The sequence below is a fragment of the Salminus brasiliensis genome, chromosome 22 (assembly GCF_030463535.1).
Source record: "Salminus brasiliensis chromosome 22, fSalBra1.hap2, whole genome shotgun sequence".
Classification (NCBI taxonomy): Eukaryota; Metazoa; Chordata; class Actinopteri; order Characiformes; family Bryconidae; genus Salminus; species Salminus brasiliensis.
The window spans coordinates 32,584,846-32,605,769 of NC_132899.1; the positions used below are offsets into that span (position 1 = coordinate 32,584,846).

The following is a 20,924-nucleotide window of genomic DNA, read 5'->3' on the forward strand; positions in this document are numbered from 1 at the left end:
ATGCCTCTTTATGGAACCAAAAGTGGTTCTTGTATGGTATTGGATGAGTGTATGGAGGACTGGGGTTCCATGTTGGCCCCATATATGGTCAGAATAGGGTCCAGAAAGGGTTAAACTTGGGCCCCACCTGGGTTCTACACTGCACATAGGACCTAAATAGGACCCATGTGATATTAGGAAGGGATGATTGTATGGAGGACTGGGGTTCCATGTTGGCCCCATACATGGTCAGTATAGTGACCAGAAAGGGTTAAACATGGGCCCCACCTGGGTTCTACATGGCACATAAACCTAAATAGGACCCATGTGATATTAGGAAGGGCTGTAACCATGGGGTTACACATGTACACTGTTAAACAACCAAGAACCTTGAAGAACCGTTGGAGGTTCTATCATTTGAAACTGTGGAGGAATTGGGGAACCCTTTTTCTTCTAAAAAAAAAATGTTCTTGAAGGTTCCTCAAAGCACCGTAAGGAGAACCTCCTTGAAAGGTTCCTCATACACTTACAACAGTGTTGAATCCACTCAGCCCACACCCACCTGGAACCCACCTAGCACACGTTCCACCCTTGTTGGCTGAGTGTGAGCAATCCTGAGGTACTGGCGCCATCTAGAGTACCTTCACAGTACAGTCCTGTCTGTCCTGCTTGCTCGGGCCAGTTCTTCCTACAAGGTTCTTTGAAGGTTCCTCAAAGCAGGAAGGAGGTTCTCTCCACAGTTACAGACTAAAGAACCTCCAAAAGTTCCTCAAGGATCTTAAACTTTTAAGGTTTAGGCAGGGGGTGGTGCCCGTGTAGTGCGCTTTTCCTTCTTTGTAGCCAACACTGCTAAGAGTAGAAGACCCTTAAGGAACTTTTGGAGGTTCTTCAGATTGAAACTGAGGAAAGGAACCTCTTAAAGTGCTCTGAGGAACCTTCCGGCAAGAAAAAGGTTCCTTGAAGGTGTGTCAAAGCACCCTATAAGCAGTTTCAAACTGAAGAACCTCCAAAAATTCCTCAAGAATCTTAAGGGGTTTTAATGTTATGGCTGATCTGTGTATGTGTTAATGTAGGTCTCAGAGTAGACCCTTGGGGAAGCTACCTGAGAGGGAACGGTCACGTGTCTTCAGGCTAGCTACCCTTTCAAGTTTTGCCATTGTCTGGCTTATTTTACTACTATTGCCTTTGCAATCAACCCTTCAGGGCCCTCTGGTGGCGGGAAGAAGGCTCTGCAGCTCCTAAAGCTTACTGGCTGAATACAGCCCTGATAGCAGCACCAGTTTCAGTCAGTTCTCAACGACTGACCTCTTCTGTCGTCCAGCTTTTCCAGTTGTTGGATGCCTTCCATGACCATAACACACATTCGCCAACTGCTGGTGTAGCTAGAAAGTGGACCTGTTGTAGTTTATAGAATACTTCATGGGTGTAGTTCTTAAAAGGAGGCATTAATTTGAGTGTAAACATACTATATGTATGGACAAAAGTATTGGGACACCTGCATATTCATTGTTATTTCAAGGCTCAAGGCTTTAAAACAAGGCTATTGACAAGAGCTTATTCTGCTTTTGCTGAAACAACCATCTCCACTGTCCAGGGAGGAAGGGGTTTCTACAAGGTTTTAAGCATTGCTGTGAGAATTTGATTGCATTCAGTGACAAGAGTGTTAGTTAGCACCTCACCTCCAGACCAACCAGAAAGCTGTGTCCATGGATTCTATGTTGGCCCCACATATGGACACCCACCAGGGTCAGTGACAGGACCAGGAGTGGTTAAGCATGGGCCACACCCGGACTGTACACTGCACATGGGGCCTAGATGTGACCCATGTGAGAATAGGGTGGGCTGTAATGATGGGGCCCATTTGGGAAGCCCATCAGAGTCCCAGTAACAACATATTGACAAACGGCAAAAAAGGCTAGCCAGGGACTCAAAGCATGCGCCACTTCATGATGACAAATGACACATAAATTAAGTCAATATTTAATTTAGTATTTATTAGAAGATAAATTAAGGTGTACCATTGGTCAAGTGAAGGTTTGGCACAGAGCAGATAGCGCATTGAGCGCAGACAGTCACAAAGAAAAATAAATGAGGTATGCAAAATGTGACCAGGGACTGGAATTGGTACGCTGCCTTTCTGCATTCTGACGGTGTCGTCATGCTTTTCTGGAGATTAGCATCTTTTACGAGCTGCTCGTTTGGCTCCTTCCTGTTGGACCGTTTTTAATCCCTGGTCCCAAAATGCCAATAAATACTGTTCAGATTCAAGATGTCGATACAGTACAGAAATGAATATGAAGGCCACATGAATGAGTCTCTGAAATGGTGATGACCTCAAGGTGCTCCATCTGCCCTGGTGATTTCTGTTTGTTTGTGCGGAGTGGCTTCAGGGTGCCGAGTGCACCGTTAATCCATTTACAGGAATGGTTTAGAAATCGGGACGGTCCTTCTTCAGTTTGGAGTAATCCATGTTGATTGAGAAGAGCTGTGGAGAACAAACGGAGCTCCATCAGTGGACAAACATCGCAAACATTTCCCTTCAGCCCCAATGGTGTTACCCAGCCTAGACCCAGTTCCCCCTTTCAGCCTCAACAATGGTGTTACCCAGCCTAGACCCAGTTCCCCCTTCAGCCTCAACAATGGTGTTACCCAGCCTAGACCCAGTTCCCCCTTCAGCCCCAACAATGGTGTTACCCAGCCTAGACCCAGTTCCCCCTTCAGCCCCAACAATGGTGTTACCCAGCCTAGACCCAGTTTCCCCTTCAGCCCCAACAATGGTGTTACCCAGCCTAGACCCAGTTTCCCCTTCAGCCTCAACAATGGTGTTACCCAGCCTAGACCCAGTTTCCCCTTCAGCCTCAACAATGGTGTTACCCAGCCTAGACCCAGTTTCCCCTTCAGCCTCAACAATGGTGTTACCCAGCCTAGACCCAGTTTCCCCTTCAGCCTCAACAATGGTGTTACCCAGCCTAGACCCAGTTTTCCCTTCAGCCTCAACAATGGTGTTACCCAGCCTAGACCCAGTTTCCCCTTCAGCCCCAACAATGGTGTTACCCAGCCTAGACCCAGTTTCTCCTTCAGCCCCAACAATGGTGTTACCCAACCTAGACCCAGTGTCCCCTTTAGCCCCAACAATGGTGTTACCCAGCCTAGACCCAGTTCCCCCTTCAGCCCCAACAATGGTGTTACCCAGCCTAGACCCAGTTCCCCCTTCAGCCCCAACAATGGTGTTACCCAGCCTAGACCCAGTTTCTCCTTCAGCCCCAACAATGGTGTTACCCAACCTAGACCCAGTTCCCCCTTCAGCCCCAACAATGGTGTTACCCAGCCTAGACCCAGTTTCTCCTTCAGCCCCAACAATAGTGTTACCCAACCTAGACCCAGTTCCCCCTTTCAGCCTCAACAATGGTGTTACCCAACCTAGACCCAGTGTCCCCTTCAGCCCCAACAATGGTGTTACCCAGCCTAGACCCAGTTCCCCCTTCAGCCCCAACAATGGTGTTACCCAGCCTAGACCCAGTTTCCCCTTCAGCCCCAACAATGGTGTTACCCAGCCTAGACCCAGTTTCCCTTTCAGCCCCAACAATGGTGTTACCCAGCCTAGACCCAGTTTCTCCTTCAGCCCCAACAATGGTGTTACCCAACCTAGACCCAGTGTCCCCTTCAGCCCCAACAATGGTGTTACCCAGCCTAGACCCAGTTCCCCCTTCAGCCCCAACAATGGTGTTACCCAGCCTAGACCCAGTTTCCCCTTCAGCCCCAACAATAGTGTTACCCAACCTAGACCCAGTTCCCCCTTCAGCCCCAACAATGGTGTTACCCAACCTAGACCCAGTGTCCCCTTCAGCCCCAACAATGGTGTTACCCAACCTAGACCCAGTGTCCCCTTCAGCCCCAACAATGGTGTTACCCAGCCTAGACCCAGTTCCCCCTTCAGCCCCAACAATGGTGTTACCCAGCCTAGACCCAGTTTCCCCTTCAGCCCCAACAATGGTGTTACCCAGCCTAGACCCAGTTCCCCCTTCAGCCCCAACAATGGTGTTACCCAGCCTAGACCCAGTTTCCCCTTCAGCCCCAACAATAGTGTTACCCAACCTAGACCCAGTTCCCCCTTCAGCCCCAACAATGGTGTTACCCAGCCTAGATCCAGTTTCTCCTTCAGCCCCAACAATAGTGTTACCCAGCCTAGACCCAGTTTCTCCTTCAGCCCCAACAATGGTGTTACCCAACCTAGACCCAGTGTCCCCTTCAGCCCCAACAATGGTGTTACCCAGCCTAGACCCAGTTCCCCCTTCAGCCCCAACAATGGTGTTACCCAGCCTAGACCCAGTTTCCCCTTCAGCCCCAACAATAGTGTTACCCAGCCTAGACCCAGTTCCCCCTTCAGCCCCAACAATGGTGTTACCCAGCCTAGATCCAGTTTCTCCTTCAGCCCCAACAATGGTGTTACCCAGCCTAGACCCAGTGTCCCCTTCAGCCCCAACAATGGTGTTACCCAACCTAGACCCAGTGTCCCCTTCAGCCCCAACAATGGTGTTACCCAGCCTAGAACCCCCCCTGTAGGCCTCTTAGCTTTCAGACTCTAAACTGTGCAGTGCTGCAGGCCAGGTGTGTTCTACTCCACCGTACGTCAGCTCCTACAACCAGTCCTAAACTAAGTCAGTCCATTTACGGAAGAAAGAGCCCCCTCACCTTGTACTGGTCATTGGGGCCCAGCTTGTTCCAGGGCTCTGGGTTGTTGGTGCGATCCCATCTGAAAACGGTTCAAATTTCAGAGTTAATGCACGGATTAGACATGACTGATCCGGTAACGTAAACAGGCGTAGCACTCACGAGCACTCGGGGTTCTTCAGAGCCAGGCGGCAAAGATACATCACCGACATGGTCGCTCCACCACCGATGAACACGAACAGAGGGATCAGCTAAAGCGTGAGAGAGAGAGAGAATTAGCAGCTATGTTCCCGTCAACAGAGAACTGCACAGCCTCACCATCACTAGAGGCCCAGCCACATGGGTGGAACGTGGGCCAGGTGGGCTCCAGGTGGGCATGGGCTCTGAGTGGGTGCTTCTCAAATGGGCCTCATCGTTACAACCCCTCCTGGTCCCATCACTGACCCTGCTGGGCACCCATTTGTGGGGCCAACATGAAACCTGGGCTACCCTTACAGGCCCCACATGGGCATGTTATCTAGGAAGCTAGTCAACCATTATGACCAGCACTGGGGGCCACAGTTAGACCAGTTAAACCATCAGCCCCCACACAAAAGGACATAAGCGGAGCTCAGGAGACAGACTGTCCTCTACGTGTGCCCAGTGCTGGAGGGCTGACCTTGCCCATTTCCAAGGGGAACAGCTCGCTGGTTATGGGAGACGCAGCCCTGTCCGCACTCTGCAGCTACGCGCATGCGTATCAGCGGCGATCGCCCTACATAGGGGCAGCACGTTTTCTCTGGAGGACTTCAGAGTCACGGGACGCCTGGAATTGCACAGGAAATGAGTAAAGGCCGGCATTCGGTGTAACCGCAATGCCCTTGGGCTCGCCGAACGTGCACGACTGACCTCCATTCATGGATGACTGTAATACTGGAAGACGTGCAGCACGTGGCCACATTTTCTATAGCTAGCTTTGTTAGTGAAGTATTTAATACAGACGTACATCCAACACACTGGAGCCCGGTATTAGTTCGTTATTAATGACGTATTAATGAGACTCTGACGCGTTTTACATTTAATCTACATGTCATAACGTAGATGATACGGAATTTGGACTCTCGTGCCACTGAGCGCCGAAAACGCCGCACTGCATCACATTCCCATTCAATCGCGCGCGAGAGAAAATAGCACCAGACCTCAAAATGAGATCATAAATAATTATATAAATAATTATAAATAAATAAAAAGGCGTCGATTATCGTCAAATGTAGATGAAAACGAACCGTAAATACGGGTGTACTTACAGCCGGGTGGCTCCGGAGCTGCTTGGCCACGACGTTCAACATCCTCGGATTCAAATCAAGCTAAATAAATTAGAGGATAATTTTTAAATTATTATTAATAATAAAATAGTTTGATTATTATTAGTTGCTCGACCGCACGTTCCGATACGCGGGGATGACCGAAGTGAGAGCGAGAGGGGAGGGGGAGAAACAAATCGGCCGAAGCCCCGCCCCCTTCACCTTTCAACCAATCAGTTTAGAAGAGAGCTGACACTGAGCTGACTGGAAGGAACGAAAGCTCCCGCCTCCACAGCGCTAGGATTGGCTGTTGGCTTACACACCCTATCTACTGCGAGCTAGGGGTTGGCTGACAGCTCGTTCTGTTCAAGGAGGCAACCAATCAGAAGCGGCCTGGTGCGAATACGGGGGGGATTCTGCCGTCGACGTAGCAGGAAGTTCGTTTCGTCGTATTTTTAAACGATAATGAAAATAAATTAATGAATAAATTAAAAAAATATAAATAATAAGTTAAACGTAATTAATATAAATGTGATTGAATATTTTGCAGGGCTTAATTTGAGAGGTTTTTTTCTTTTAAACAATGGGTGTATGAAAAAATGTGTATAATAAAATATGTATGCATATTTTAAGTACGTTATTAATTTCTCATAACCTTTACTTATTAATTTACACAGAATTTACACTTATTAATTTACACAGAACCACCAGGTCAGTGTCACTGCAGTGCTGAGAGTGACCCACCACCCCAATTATACCTACCTGCTCTGAGGTGCTCCGTCAGTCCAGTTGGGGTCCTGACCACCGAAAAACAGGGTGAAAGGAGGCTGATAAAGTATACAGAGAAACAGATGGAAACAGACTGGACTTCTAGAACGACATAGTGACCCTATATGGGGCGTGGAGCCCATAGAACCCGACGGAGAAATAAGGAGGTGGTTATAATGACACTAGGAGCCTGGTAATATTGGTTAGGGCCTCCCTTCTGTCTCAAACCAGCGTCAATTCTTCGGATGCTGCCAAAACGTTGCTTGAGATTCTCGTCGATGTTGATACTGATGACCTCACACACTTCCTCCCGATTTTCAGGAGCACTTTCACGCTCTGAAGCTCCTGCTGTTCCGTAGGATGTTCTGATGTTCTGTAGGATTCAGATCTGCTGAGCAGGAAGGCCACCGTGGGACACCAGTCGGGACAGACTTTTCCTTTGGGAGCTGATGCATCGTCATGCTCGAAGTAGCTGTTAGAAGATGGGCAAACTGTGGTCATGATGGGGTGCACCCATAATCAGCGATGATTAGTAATAACGGCCCTCAGTGTACCATGAAGAAACCTTTCCCACACCATTAAACCAGCATTGATTGTTGATCCATGGATTCATGCTGTCGGCACCAAATTCTGACCTAATCTGTGAACCTAAACCAGTGACCCCAGTGGGTCTCCTCATTTCCAACGACTCTACAAATGAGTTCTCCTTTTTCCCCCCTCAGCCCATGTCCATATAAGACTCCCACACCTCATGAACATGGGTCTACTCTCCACTCACACACCAGAGTGATGGAGCTGCAGACGTACAGCCATGCCCGAGGTGTTGCCTTGTGCCTCCGTACCGGTTTTATCCACATGCCCCGTTCACGTGACCGACGGCGGCCCAGGCTGTACGGTTTTCAGGGAGTCCAGGTTGAGGAAGCCAGCTAGCTACCTCCATTATTACTGTATAAAAGTAACCGCTGCAGTAAAACTGGCCTTTAATCCACCGCTCACAACCCAAACGACTAGAGAATGAGAGTTTGTGCACCCAAAAGCAAAGCAGACACAAAACAGGATATTTTATAAACACTCTTTATAGCAAGCAAGTTTCTGGACTCGAACAAACCCTCCGTCACAAAGTTACACGTATGCAAGCAGCCAAGTCCGTGCAGAAACGAGTTCCAACGTACAAAACGTGACAGAGGATTGCGTTATATTCTAAAAAACACACAGGAAAACAAAACAAACAAAAAAAGTCTCAAGTGCAAGATTCTTAAATGTGCGGCGAACTTGAACGATCGATCCCTCGCCGCACACGTTTCATAGTAGCTTATGTGGCTAACAGCTAACAATCCAAACACCCAGCACAGCTGCTCTGTAGTAACTATGTTCAAGTAAAAGTAAGAATACAAAACATGTTCAAGTGAGTATAAGTTCTGTAGGATCGGCGTACTTGGAAGTACACTGTGCAAACAATCATTCATGAGGAGAAAACGAGGATATTCTCAAAGAAACAACAAACAAGCAAAAAAGAAAAAAAGTGATAAGCTCGGTACCTCGAGTCATATTTGGATTCTCATGAGCTAAAACACCAGGGGAAGAGGGGGGACAATAGGCACAACCTACTGTAGAAGGTGCCATGGGTCAGACACGGTTCTCCACACACCTTTTGAAAAAAACTGCTTACATTCAGTCTCATCCATTCTATTATATACATACATACTGGATATATATATATATATATATATATATATATATATATATATATATATATATATATATATATATATATACATACACACACACACACACACACACACACACACACACTGCATTCCCACATCCATTTATTATTACATACCATCGATATTTGCCTTATTTATTTATTCTAATGTGATAAATAACGTACTGGGTGTAAACCCCTGAAGAGTGCTGTGAAACAAACTACACTTCAACAGTGAATCTTCAGCAGAAGACTTGACTGACAGAGTCAGTCAGAAAGGACAAGGATGTTACAGCTGTAACTCCATTCACCAAACATCAGACGTTCACCCCATTATCATATCCTGTCATCAAAAACCTCAAACAACATTACTCAGACTGAAACTATTTTTCTCGGCTTCCATACGAGGAGGCCCTGTTCGGCAGAAAGCGTGCAGTCAAATCATCCTTTCCTTTCAGTTTAGTTTAAATTTCCCTAAAACATAAAGCTAAACATCCCTTGTGCGTGGCGAGCAATCTTCAAGCACTTACAATCTGATCATCCCCATAATCATCATCGTAAAAGCACAAAATAGAGGCTCAGCTCTTCACTGCTTCTTTCTAGAGTCTCAACAAAAAAATAAACACTTCTTTCTTATCAAGGGAATAAAAACATAAAGACTGCAGAAATGAGGCTGCTGGTGGAGTTTGGGGAGCATCTGAGGAGTGTGTGAAGAGAGGTCTGCTCACATTGCAGTGGTCGCTGGCTCTAGAGAGCTCATGTACCCGGTCATTGTTACTGCAGGACTCGGAGGCTGGCAGGCCCCACCCTGTCCTGCCCAGCAGGACCCGGGTGAGACCGACAGGCTGCGAAACAGGAAGTCCACTGAGGGTAGGAGGGGCTTCAGTAGACTGACGGGACAAAAGGCGGAGCCCCCATGGGGAGTGAAGTTCACCTTGTTCGGATCGGGGCAGGACGAGAGATACGGCCGGTCCTTGAACAGAGAGCTGGAGAACATCAGAAAGACATATATGGTCACATGGTCACTTGACTGCCTCCCGATGTAGCTTAGTCACCAAACATTTACACCTGATCTCATGTCCCCCTCTAATAAACCAGATCAATCTCGGTCTTAGAACCTTTCATGAGCGCACACTCACGTATTCTCTTCACACACTCGGACTCTCTCGCAGCCTTCCGGCGGCTCTCTCTGGAAGCAGTAGCTCTTGTTGGGACGAGGGGAGCAGGACAGGAGGAGAGCGGCATCGGCATCACTGCTGAGCAGAGGCGAGGGGCAGGACTGAAGAGCAGGGCCAGAAAAATCTGAGAACAGAAGCCAGACAAGCATGACGTGGATAAAGCGACAGTCTGGACTAACCTAGCCTAGATTTGTGGTCACTTCTCAGATTTCACAGAATTGAAATACAGGGGGGAAATGGGGTGGGGTGGGGACTATTTTATATTGCATGCAAGTGATAAAAGTATGGACATAATACAGTATAAATGACATACAGGTCGAGTAGCATAGGGCCAGTGTGACTTTATGCATATAGGCTGCAGGTACGTGAGGTTTTTTTTTTTTTTAATTGTTGGACGAATGTGAGACATGGAGACATGGTTTACCATTGTCCAACTCTGGTAGGCACCGTGGAGAGGCACTGGGAGAAGAGGACGAGGGTGATGATGGTTGCATGGTGTAGGAAGGGTCGCTCTGAGAGCTGCTGCTGGAGCTGAGAGAGGGGACGGGAGCTCTGTGGCCATCTGGGATCTCTAGCAGCTGGAAAAACCAATGACATTTCCATTAACTCTGCTGTTTCCAACAACATACTGTTTTAATTACCTTATTTAAGAAGGTATGAAAATATCATGTGTGTGAGAGTCTAATCATATAGGCTGGTGTTTACTTATACAGTCATGAACACAATTTTTTAATCATTATTTATAAAAGAATAATTATTTATAAAAGAATTAATAGAAATGTTATTTCCCTGTGACAAATGTGTAGAATTAGACTAAACACCAGCTGCAGAAGATCAGAACATGGTTGGAGAGGATTATTCTGGAGGAGTCTGTCTTTTTTTAACCCTCAGATATTTAGTCTGATCTGCTCTTGATGGTTGAAGTGAGGGGTGAATAAGATCACCATCATGGCCAAATCCAAAGAGCTATCTGAGGCCTTCAGAAAGAAGGGTGGAGATGCAGAGGAGGCCAGGTCAAGCCGTCCTAGCAAATTCAGCCCAAGGGCAAAAATCCTTAAAATGCCTTCACAGGACCTACAGCTCTTGTAGTTAATGCAGAAAGACATGGGGGGGGGGAGGCGGGTGGTCCCAAATGTGTACAAAAACACTTCGGTTAGATTTAGAAGTGCTTGGATCAACCTAAAAAAGTGTGAGTGTGTGTTTGAGTACCCTGCTGAGCTGGACGGGTGAGCGACGTCTGAAGACTCTCTCGAGCTCCTGGTCCAGTCCCTCCTCACTCCGCCGCATAGTAGAGGGTAGATGGGTCAAAGGTGACAGAGGGATGGGTACAGGCTGGGACTGACCACACATATACACAACAACAACAAAAAAAGATGAACTGACCATTAACAGAGGGTGGAAGATGGCTTACTCTGCAACTGTACATAAGCAAAGTAGAGCTGCATCATATACAGGACTGGAGTTCTGAAGTGTACGCCCCACAAACCTACTTCCCCTTGGTCATTTATGATAATTGCTAAAGGTGTAAAGCCAGAGGATGTGATGACAGCAGTGTTGGAATAAAAGTATGTGGGTGCAATGCAGCAGTCTGCAGCCTGGCCTGCGTCTCTCTACAGTGCAGAGGCTTGTTTTCATAAAAGTTACTCTTCCTGTTGCCTCATTCTGCACTCCTCCTCACTTCCTCTGCTATTTACATGCACAAGAGTGTGTGTGTGTACATATGTGTGTGTGGTGGTGATGTTCGTGCAGCCTTCACCCACAGACCACTGAAGTCATCTGGTTTTTCGATTGGTCATATTTTTTTCGAGATGCACACAGGCGTCTTGTTTCGGCTTTCAAAACAATGCGGACGACCGCACTCGCTATATATCCTGTGTGACCGAGAGAACTATACCCTGCGCCGTTTAACAAATGGAAACAACGGGCTGCGACATGCAATTCGATTGGCTGGCAGTCCAACAGGACAGCAGGGAAAATGCAGTGCTACTTCACAGGCACCGAGACCTGTGCCTCTCGGCCGTTTTACCCTCCGTAAAGTGTATTTACAGAGATTTACACACTGCAGGATGTTCCGAAAGTAGGACTTGAAAAAAAGGAATCGAGTATGTGGAAGTACGAAAGTACATGGGGAAGGGCACGGAGAGTTAAAAAAAATAAATAAATAAATAAATAAAGTGTGTGTGTGTCTGTGTGTGTGTGTGTGTGTGTGTGTGTGTATATGCATGCATATATATGTATGCAAGTGTTACCTGTGCACATGCCCACATAGGGCGCTGCGGTCTCTCGCGTATACCCCCATGTATACCTCCAGGTTTGGGACCCTGTTGCAGCTGCTGCTTCAGTTTGGCAATCTTGAACACAGAAGATGAGAAAATAGAGAAAGAGAGGAAGCGAAAGTTAAAAAAAAAAAAAAAAAAAAAAAAAAAAGAATAAATAATTGAATCCCACAGCGGCGTGACGTTACACTCCGATAATCACAGTACGAGACACATACGTCTCGTAAATGGTCACCATTCCCCCATGATGCTGAACGCTTATGACTCCCAGCGTCGCTTCTCTCAGCTTCGTCCGGCCACCAGCTTGAAGGCTGTAACACCAACACAAATGATTAGAATTAGAGAGGTCCCGATCAAGTGATCGGTCATAGCAATGCCGATCAAGGCATGAGCATCGGCAGAGACTGATCCGATCTTTATCAATAACAGAGCCCCACGACTGTGCTGCGCGTAAGCTGTGCTAATCCACGCTGGTAAGCAGTAAGGCCACTATTTTAGCACCAGTTTCTATAATCAGACTAAATCTGATCTGATCCGATCTACCTGACTAACCCACCTGACCACTCGGCTCCCAGCTCCTCCTCTTGATCACTTGAGAATTGTGTGGGTATTAGCATTAGCATTAGCCTCTTGCTATGGTAGAATGGTAGAACATTAGAGCATTTCCACCGTAGTCGGGTTTCTAACCAGGTGTAATTCCAGAGAAAAGACGGGATTAACGTTAGGAACGTTAGATCTGATCTCAAAGCGAACTCCAAAGTGTCAGTTCCACCTTAAATAATGCCGCAGTGACGCTCTGCTGCTGAATCGTACACGATGTAACTGTGGCGCTATTTAAGGTGGAATGGAGAGTTCAAATTAGAGGCAACTTTACAATGTTTTGGCTGCTAACTGGTAACGTCGCCGCTCTTATCAGCTCAGATAAAGCTATTTTTCACCAAAATTAAGTCACTGATGAACTCGGTCAAGGTTATGAAGGTCTCGCAACATGAAGTGGATCAGTGTCTCGGGACATCTCTACTGTGAATCCAATAATTCAAGAAGTTCTGTGATCCCACTGCCCAGCCCTACACCGAACACAAGGTCAACCAAAGCCTGTCAGCTAAGGGTTACATAACTTCCTGACCAAAGGCTGGATCGAGCAAGATACCTCAGTCAAGAGCTTTTTTTTAGGCCGATTAGGAACAGAGTGGATAATATATACATGTGTTATATATATATATATATATATAGAAATAGAAAAAAAAAGACAAAAGCCACACTACATCAAAGGGTTTCCTTCCTCTTCACAGCCAACCCACCATCCAGGCCCTGAGACACGAGGCTGAGCTGCTGCTCAAAACAAAATGGGGATTTTTTTTTTTTTCTGCCTTACTGTCCTAATCCACCGATTACCCTTTCACAACCAACAGGCTGTAGCACAGCTGTCCGACCCTGCCTGCACAGCAGAAAGACACTGCCCACAGGGCAGTAACGCAATCGCTGCCAATAAGAACAGGAGGAGTCAGCTGGGAGACGTGCAGCTGCAACGGATGAAACGTTAACTCATTCCCCCAACCATGCAAACACAACCACACCCAATCCACACACTCTCGCCCTGATCTGAAACCAGCTTCCCTCGCACCCTACTCTCAAGCCTTAACCCATTAGTGGCCACACCCAAGGCCATCGTCCTTAGACTCATAATATTAAACGTGGCCTTTTGAAAACGAGCAGAAACTGCAGATCTGATCCCATATACTCTTAAGACCAGGACGGCCGGTGTAGGGTCAGTCAGTCATGAACAGGGCTGCACAGACCAGCCTGCGTTTGCGCTGATCTCTGACCAGCTCGGAGATGCGGCAGGTGATCTGCAGAAGAGAGAATGAGGATGTGGCTTCTGCTGCTCACCCTCACCCCCGTGAGAACACCAAGTGAAAGAAGACAAGAAAGGAAAAGAAAGAAAAAAAAAGGTGTTACCAACACCTCAACCGAGAAAATCAGCTGCATCAGCGATTCACAGCCCTTTGTCCTTTTGCCTTCCCACTCCGCTCTCTGTCTTAACTCAACGCTACAGGCAGAGTTTAGTAAACAGATAAATGTCAGTGGCTTCACGACTGAAACCACAACTGATTTGATGCCTTAGACTGAAACCTGAAGCAGGCACTTGATGAAGAAACACAGTGAGGCAAACAAAAGCCCTGTTAAACGACACTGAAATCAATATATAACACACACACACACACACACACACACACATATATATATATATATATAAAAACACACTTACCTAAAGTCACCACTTAGAAATGAGCTAAATCTGCTCTAAACGAGAGTCGATATCAAGTGCAGTGATGCTGTGACTCAGTCTGGTCATTATTTATGAATGGCCTACATTAATCACAACAGCCAAATGCAGTCCTGATTACGGGACTGGGTTTCAGCATGTTTGGCCATCGTTTATATAAAATACCTCAAAAATCAAAAGATTAGAAAGAGTAGTTCAGTGGAGGACCCAGAACTGACCCAGATGCTGACCCAGATGCTGACCCAGATGTTCAGCAGGACATGCTAGGCTATCAATGACCAATAAATGAATAAAGGCCACCGCCAAAAACAACACTTCAGCACAAGTTTAAACTTTTTACCAAATTATTGATTTCCAATAACCCTGATCTGCCACTCGCTAGCACTCCAGGAAAAGGTGAGGACTACCACATGCCTCCTCCAACACACGCGCTGCCAGCCACTGGCTCGGCTAGTAGGCGGCCAGGTCAGCCAGCATCATGCTGAAGTGATGTGGGTGGGGAGAGAACGAGCCACCAGTCCACCCAACTGTGCAAGGCCAACTGTGCTCCCTGAGGCTCCGGCTGCTGATGGCAGACAGCGTGACTGGGGAATCGAGTCATTTGCCATGACTCACGGGTCATGGTGGCAGATCCTTGGTCCACTGGACCACTCAGAGCTTGGAATGGGAAGTCAAATTGGTGGCCCCACCATTCAGCTCCGTAGAGAGGTCTGCGTATAGACTAAACCACACCCATTTATCTGCACTAAATAAATTAAGAGGGTTAGGTTTTGGTCGTGTGCTTGACTAATTAACGGAGTCAGAAATTAATGGTGATTTGATTTCTCACCAAATCAGTCCTTCAAAATTAATCAGCAATCCGAAAAACCTCACCTGTGAGGATTCGTCCTTTTGCCGCTGTCCCCCTTGTCCCCGCTTCTCCCCTTCTCTGGGCCACTGGCCGTGCAAGTAGGGCGCCAAAATGGCATCAACAGAAAGCGTTCGCCGGATCTCCGTCTGCGCCTGGTGACACACCCTGGCTTTGCTCTTCTCAGCTGCTGAGAAAGAAAGGAGACATTTTCACTTTAACACTCATCACATCTGTACATATATACACAGTGGAACAAAAGTGGGCGTGGCTTACAGCAAAACAATTATTATAAATCAATATGAGTTGCAGATATTTTGGACGTGGGCCTGAAGCAGAAATTAGTGAGAGGAATTGGAGATGGGAGTGGCTTAAAGCAGTTGGAGAAAGTGGGTGTGGCTTAAAGCTGGAAGCAGGAGAAGCTTAAGGCAGAAACTGGTGTATTTACTGACCATGTGCACTGCAGACCAACATTATGACACCAACCAATCAGCGGTCTAGATTTTGCGTGCCTGCTTACCAGCTTTTCAGAGTACGGTTTTGATGCAATACGGATATTAAAAATCAATACCCAGCTTCACATGGAAACTGAAACAGCAGCATTTTCAGACCCTCTGCAGTCGCAGAGATCAGAGCTCCGGCTCATTCGGGCTCAAACATCCCCATGGACTCCTATTACGGCTGGATTTGACTTGCTTGCAATATTCAGAGGTTTGAACAGCAGTGCTGGTGCTGAACGCTCAAGTACCCATATTTTGGAAACCTTATTTGGGACAGACGTGTTTGTGTAAAGTTCTCAACATCGCGCCCCCCCTCCTCCTCATCATCCCCCCCTCCCCTCCCCTGCTGCTCAGGCCAAGCAAGATAAAGAATCAGGTCACCCAAAAGATCTGAAAGTGGCCAAACAACAGGTAGAAAAACAATCGTCTAGCAGGGAGGTGTGAACGGAGACGCTTTCGGCCCACAGACACCACTCTTCAGGACAACCATCCCCCCAGCACCTGGGCTTATTCTCGATTAACGCTGCTGTTGCTGTGTGGCTCGTGAAAGGCTTGTCGCGGCCCTTTCCGAAGGCCTTCTCGACTTGGTGTCTCCCTCTGAGCCACTTCCTCTAAACTCATATGACTCGCTCAGGGGACAAAACAGTGACTTTTAGGCAGGGTAGTAATCCTGTCCTAATTTCGCTGTTTTCTCTGAAGAGCGGGACAGATTAGTGGCTGAATTACAGCGAGTTAGAGTTACTTTTACACCCTGAAACCCTTCTTTTACAAAGGGTTCGATGAAGAATCATCTCCAAAAGGTTTCCCATCATAGCGAAGAACCCTTTACACATTGAAGAACCACTGTTTCTTTCATGGAAGAGCCTGTATTGACTTGCCTGTATGTGAGGCAGGGGTGGGCAGTGTGGCGATATTTTATCGTATCATGATACTCAACGTATATTTATATTGTATATTGAGTATATTGAGTATATCGTATACTGACCAGCTGCACTTTTCTCTACAGAGAGCGGAAGTCGTTGGGGTTAACTGGATGGAGCAGAAAATTTTAAAGATTAAATAAAAATCAGTATTTAAAATAGTTTTTAAAATCTGAAGCTACAGGCGAATTTTCCATTATGCAATATACTGCGATAAATACAATGTATAGTGACCACATCGCCCAGATCTAATGTGAAGAGTCCTAAAAACAACAGACTTAAACTGTAAAAATATTTCGAAAAATAATATTTAAATATTTTTTATGTATTAAGGCAACAATCAGTATCGTCTGATAGCGAGGGACACTGAAACTAGTATCAGAAACAAAAATGCTCTGATATCCTGACGACCAGAAAGCGGTCACGTTGAGGCAGCTGGGAATTTTACAGCATTTTTCCTTTGTTCAGTCCAACAACCTCAACAATCTGAAGCCCAGATTCCCAGATCCACACTTAGGCCAGGCCGAGACTAATCCAACAACCCTATTAAGACCTCCGCACTGTCTGATCAGGGGGGACGGCCGTCATCACGTCTGATTCACCTGGTCACATGATCACATTCATTCACCACAGATGGCTCGGATTTCAATCTGACGTATAAACTCTGGTCTTACAACGTAATTTGATGATTTTCTGGCCATTCAGAAAGCGTTCAGTACCTAGCAGAAGATCTCTGATGGATATACGGCACTTGGAAACTAAACGCAGGATTTAACAGCAGCCGAGATGCAGGAGGACATTCAGCCTGTAGTTTTCTCAGTGGAGGAGGGAAGCTAGGGGTGGACGATATGGTAAAAATATTAAATGGTGATATTGAAAGACATTTTCACAACAAACAATATTTAGCGCAAAACTCCAACATCCAATTAAACAGCCCTAATTACACTTTCTGTAGTAAAACACGGCGAGTTGGTCGGTGTTCTTTAAGCACTGGTGATCGATAGTATGCTCAGAAAATAGAAATACCATAGAAATGTTGTGTACTAGGGCTTTAAGTCACAAAACTTTTTTCTATAATATTTATATAGCAATAATAAATACAGCAGTTTTAACCAGATTTAACCAGAAATAAACGCCTTCTCCTGTACTTTCCCTATTTTAGAGATATACGTTTTTCATGGGACTTGGACGATGTACTTAAAATCACGAAATCAAAATTCTGCTATCGTGACAAAAAAGGTGGGCTACAGCGCCAAAAGCAGGCAAGCGGAAGATAAGCAAAAGAAGCCCACAGATCGCAAACTTCCCAAACTTCGTAAGAGTCACAGTTACGCAAAAAACATGCGTTTATTTTTTTTAAGATTTTCATACTGTGTCAACGTTTCATGATGAACGGACCAATAAAAATCCTCTAAATTACTCGGAAATGAACTCGTATTTTACATCGACAAGAGCACCTGTGCCTTCTCCTGTAGTGTCACTAGTTTGGAGATACATGTTATGTTTTTCTTTGTACTTCGGCGATGTACTTATCACGATAACGATGCTAAAATGATACATCAACGCATCAACACGACAAAACCACCCCAGGACCCCCCACTGAAGCGTATTTCAGTCCAAACGGAGCCATAGCACTCCCGTCTCGGTACCGAAATGAAGATTCTGCCATCGTGACAAGACTGGTGAGCTACAGCGTCAAAAGAGGAAGATCGTTAACTTACCAAACTTCGTAAGAGTCAACGTTATGCAAAAAAAATATACTGCGTTTCTCCTTTTCTTTTTTTTTTATGATGTATTTTCATATTGTGTCAAAAAATACCAACAGAACGATGCTCCAGAACGACCGGCCTGAAGATCGTAAACGTACCAAACTTCGTAAGAGTCACTATTACGCAAAAAAAACTGTGTTCCTCTTTTTTGGGGCTTTTTAAAAATATATATTCTCTTACGGTGTCAACGCCTCATGACGAAATGACCAACAGAACGATAAACGTACCAAACTTCGTAAGAGTCACTATTACGCAAAAAAAACTGTGTTCCTCTTTTTTGGGGCTTTTTAAAAATATATATTCTCTTACGGTGTCAACGCCTCATGACGAAATGACCAACAGAACGATAAACGTACCAAACTTCGTAAGAGTCACTATTACGCAAAAAAAACTGTGTTCCTCTTTTTTGGGGCTTTTTAAAAATATATATTCTCATACGGTGTCAATGCCTCATGACGAAATGACCAACAGAACGATGCACCAGAACGACCGACCTGAAGATCGTAAACGTACCAAACTTCGTAAGTCACTATTACGCAAAAAAAAAAAATGCGTTTCTCTTTTTGGGGGCTTTTTTTATTCTAAATTCTCATACGGTGTCAACGCCTCATGACGAAATGACCAACAGAACGATAAACGTACCAAACTTCGTAAGAGTCACTATTACGCAAAAAAAACTGTGTTCCTCTTTTTTGGGGCTTTTTAAAAATATATATTCTCATACGGTGTCAACGCCTCATGACGAAATGACCAACAGAACGATGCCCCAGAACGACCGACCTGAAGACCATAAACATACCAAACTTCGTAAGTCACTATTACGCAAAAAAAAATTGTTTCTCTTTTTTTAATTATATATTTTCATACTGTGTCAACACTTCAACAGAACGATGCTCCAGATCGACCGACCCGATCGGAATCCAGTCGACTTCCAACGAAGGTTGCGGAGGTCTTTGGCCTTCTCCTGGGGCGCTGTCGTTTTTGGAGCTGCGAGCTTCTCGCGTGAGGAACGAACGACAGAAAAGGCCCATAAATCTCACCCAGCCTCTCGTTTACAGAGGAGCTTCTCGCCTCCCTCTGCCACTCTGACTGAAGCTCGTACGCCGGCGGTATCTCACACTTCTTATGTACACACTGCACCTGGTGCCTGGTGCCTAGTGCCTGGTGCCTGGTGGCCACACTGCGCGGCCACGGACCCACTCCCTGTGTTTACCTGCCATTCATACCCTTCTCTTAATCTCTCATTTACACTGCGTATATATGTTATACAAGTCATGCTGCTGTAATGTGTGACTTCTGGGGACTTTAGACCTAAATAACCCCTAAAATTAATAAACAAATAACTACCAGAGCTGAACAGCAGAAGGGTTTGGACCCCATGACGAGCTTTAGGAGCTGAATTTGACTCATTTGACTAAAGTAACAACACAGTCTCCTCTCCTCAGGCTGGGTCTATTATCCAGCAGCTAGCTATACACCAGCAGGACAAAAGTATTGGGACACCTGTTCATTGAAACCAACGGCATTCAAATGAGTTTCGCCTGCTTTGGTTGGAGTAACGGTCTAAACTGTCCAGGGAGGAGGACTTTCTACTAGACTTTGGAGGAAGATTGCTGTGAGGATTTGATTGCGTCAACATGGTCCTATTCTATTGGCAGTTCTTCTTCTCCTAATTCTTCTGTGTCAGCAGCGATGGCTGCAACTTAAAGCAGCGCGTTCATTGGCTAGAAGGGGTGTCCACAAACTTTTGGACACGCAGTGCATTATTATTATTATTATTATTATTAATAATAATAATAATAATAACAATAAAGTTACAGTGAGCTTCACCCCCACCCCCCACAAACCTCAGACGTTACCTGGAGCTCCGCTCCTCGGCTCCGGCCGGCTCCGCCTGTGCGGCTCTACGGGACCGGCCGCTCTCAGAGGCGGCAGGCCGGGTACGCCGCGCTCGCGACCACCGTTGCTAGGCATCGTCCCCACCGTCGCGCAGTGACCACGCGCGCCAGGTATAACGGCCACCGCTCCCCCCCAAACGCACCGAGCCCGGAACTGTTAAAGCCTAAAGTTCCTCCGACAGGTGTGGAAAAGTTCCGCCGAGCTCAGCGCAGCCCGACCGGCTGCCTTTGTGCCTTTTCGCGGCGTGTCCGTCCCTTTAACTCCCCTCTTGGCGTCCGGGAGCTAGAGCTAGCTCGCCCGCGCGCCCCTCAGCTATTAGCTAAACTGTAGCTAAACTCTTTCCACGCTAAACTGTCGACGGTCCCCGAAGTCTCTAAACCTCTAATTCAGCTCAACTTCGTATAAAGTGGAGATTAAACGCCTGAAAACTGCGTTACTTTAAGCGGCCAAACTTTTCAGCGTCTGCCTCATTTTCGCTGCCTGCGCCAGCTAGATTAACGCGGGGGCGGGACCTGCTGGCAAACCTCACGATTTCATTGGCCGGCGGAAGCTCCAGCCTGAATTTAATTGGCTGCTGAGACGTCTGTCTGAGACTGTCACTGACTGTACAGTCAACCCACTTCTCCTCATCTCTCCAAATCCTCTCTTTATTAATAATTATTATTTAGTAATATTTATCTTAAATTAAACTTATTATTACTATTATTATTATTAAATATATTTTTCATTTATATATATATATTTTTTTTATTATAATTTTTTTTTTTTTTTTTACAAATGACTGTATATCCATAATATTTTGATCATTCAGGTGGACGTTAAGGCCCGTCATGAGTTCAATG

The 20,924-nt window shown here is 46.2% G+C and overlaps 2 protein-coding genes across 3 annotated transcripts; both read right to left on the reverse strand.

Moving 5' to 3' along the window:
• Window positions 1-1,952: 1,952 nt before the first annotated feature.
• Window positions 1,953-6,112, reverse strand: ndufa4b (NDUFA4 mitochondrial complex associated b). The gene is made up of 4 exons (XM_072668091.1): window positions 5,937-6,112; window positions 4,813-4,901; window positions 4,672-4,732; window positions 1,953-2,464 (listed from the first exon to the last, which is right to left on the reverse strand). The coding sequence occupies exons 1-4, from the start codon at window positions 5,976-5,978 to the stop codon at window positions 2,408-2,410; spliced, it is 249 nt and encodes an 82-aa protein (XP_072524192.1). The 5' UTR covers window positions 5,979-6,112; the 3' UTR covers window positions 1,953-2,407.
• A 1,647-nt stretch (window positions 6,113-7,759) lies between these two features.
• fam117ab (family with sequence similarity 117 member Ab) lies at window positions 7,760-20,543 on the reverse strand. Of its 2 annotated transcripts, none has more exons than XM_072667710.1 (8): window positions 20,043-20,543; window positions 15,021-15,181; window positions 12,079-12,171; window positions 11,834-11,935; window positions 10,794-10,922; window positions 10,009-10,162; window positions 9,546-9,708; window positions 7,760-9,392 (listed from the first exon to the last, which is right to left on the reverse strand). In XM_072667710.1, the coding sequence occupies exons 1-8, from the start codon at window positions 20,155-20,157 to the stop codon at window positions 9,131-9,133; spliced, it is 1,179 nt and encodes a 392-aa protein (XP_072523811.1). In that variant the 5' UTR covers window positions 20,158-20,543; the 3' UTR covers window positions 7,760-9,130. The 2 variants fall into 2 exon arrangements, with proteins under 2 accessions (XP_072523811.1, XP_072523810.1); XM_072667709.1 differs by having other exon boundaries at window positions 15,021-15,184.
• Window positions 20,544-20,924: the final 381 nt, after the last annotated feature.

Excerpts from the sequence above, each read along its gene's own strand:
- fam117ab (XM_072667709.1), bottom strand. The coding sequence starts at position 20,157 with ATGCCTAGCAACGGTGGTCGCGAGCGCGGCGTACCCGGCCTGCCGCCT. Across the intron at positions 15,185-20,042 it reads GCCGAGGAGCGGAGCTCCAG|CAGCTGAGAAGAGCAAAGCC; the intron begins GTAACGTCTGAG and ends TTTCTTTCTCAG. Across the intron at positions 9,709-10,008 it reads CCTACCAGAGTTGGACAATG|ATTTTTCTGGCCCTGCTCTT; the intron begins GTAAACCATGTC and ends TTCTGTTCTCAG.
- ndufa4b (XM_072668091.1), bottom strand. The coding sequence starts at position 5,978 with ATGTTGAACGTCGTGGCCAAGCAGCTCCGGAGCCACCCGGCT. Across the intron at positions 4,902-5,936 it reads AGCTCCGGAGCCACCCGGCT|CTGATCCCTCTGTTCGTGTT; the intron begins GTAAGTACACCC and ends CTCACGCTTTAG. Across the intron at positions 2,465-4,671 it reads GCCCCAATGACCAGTACAAG|CTCTTCTCAATCAACATGGA; the intron begins GTGAGGGGGCTC and ends TGTTCTCCACAG.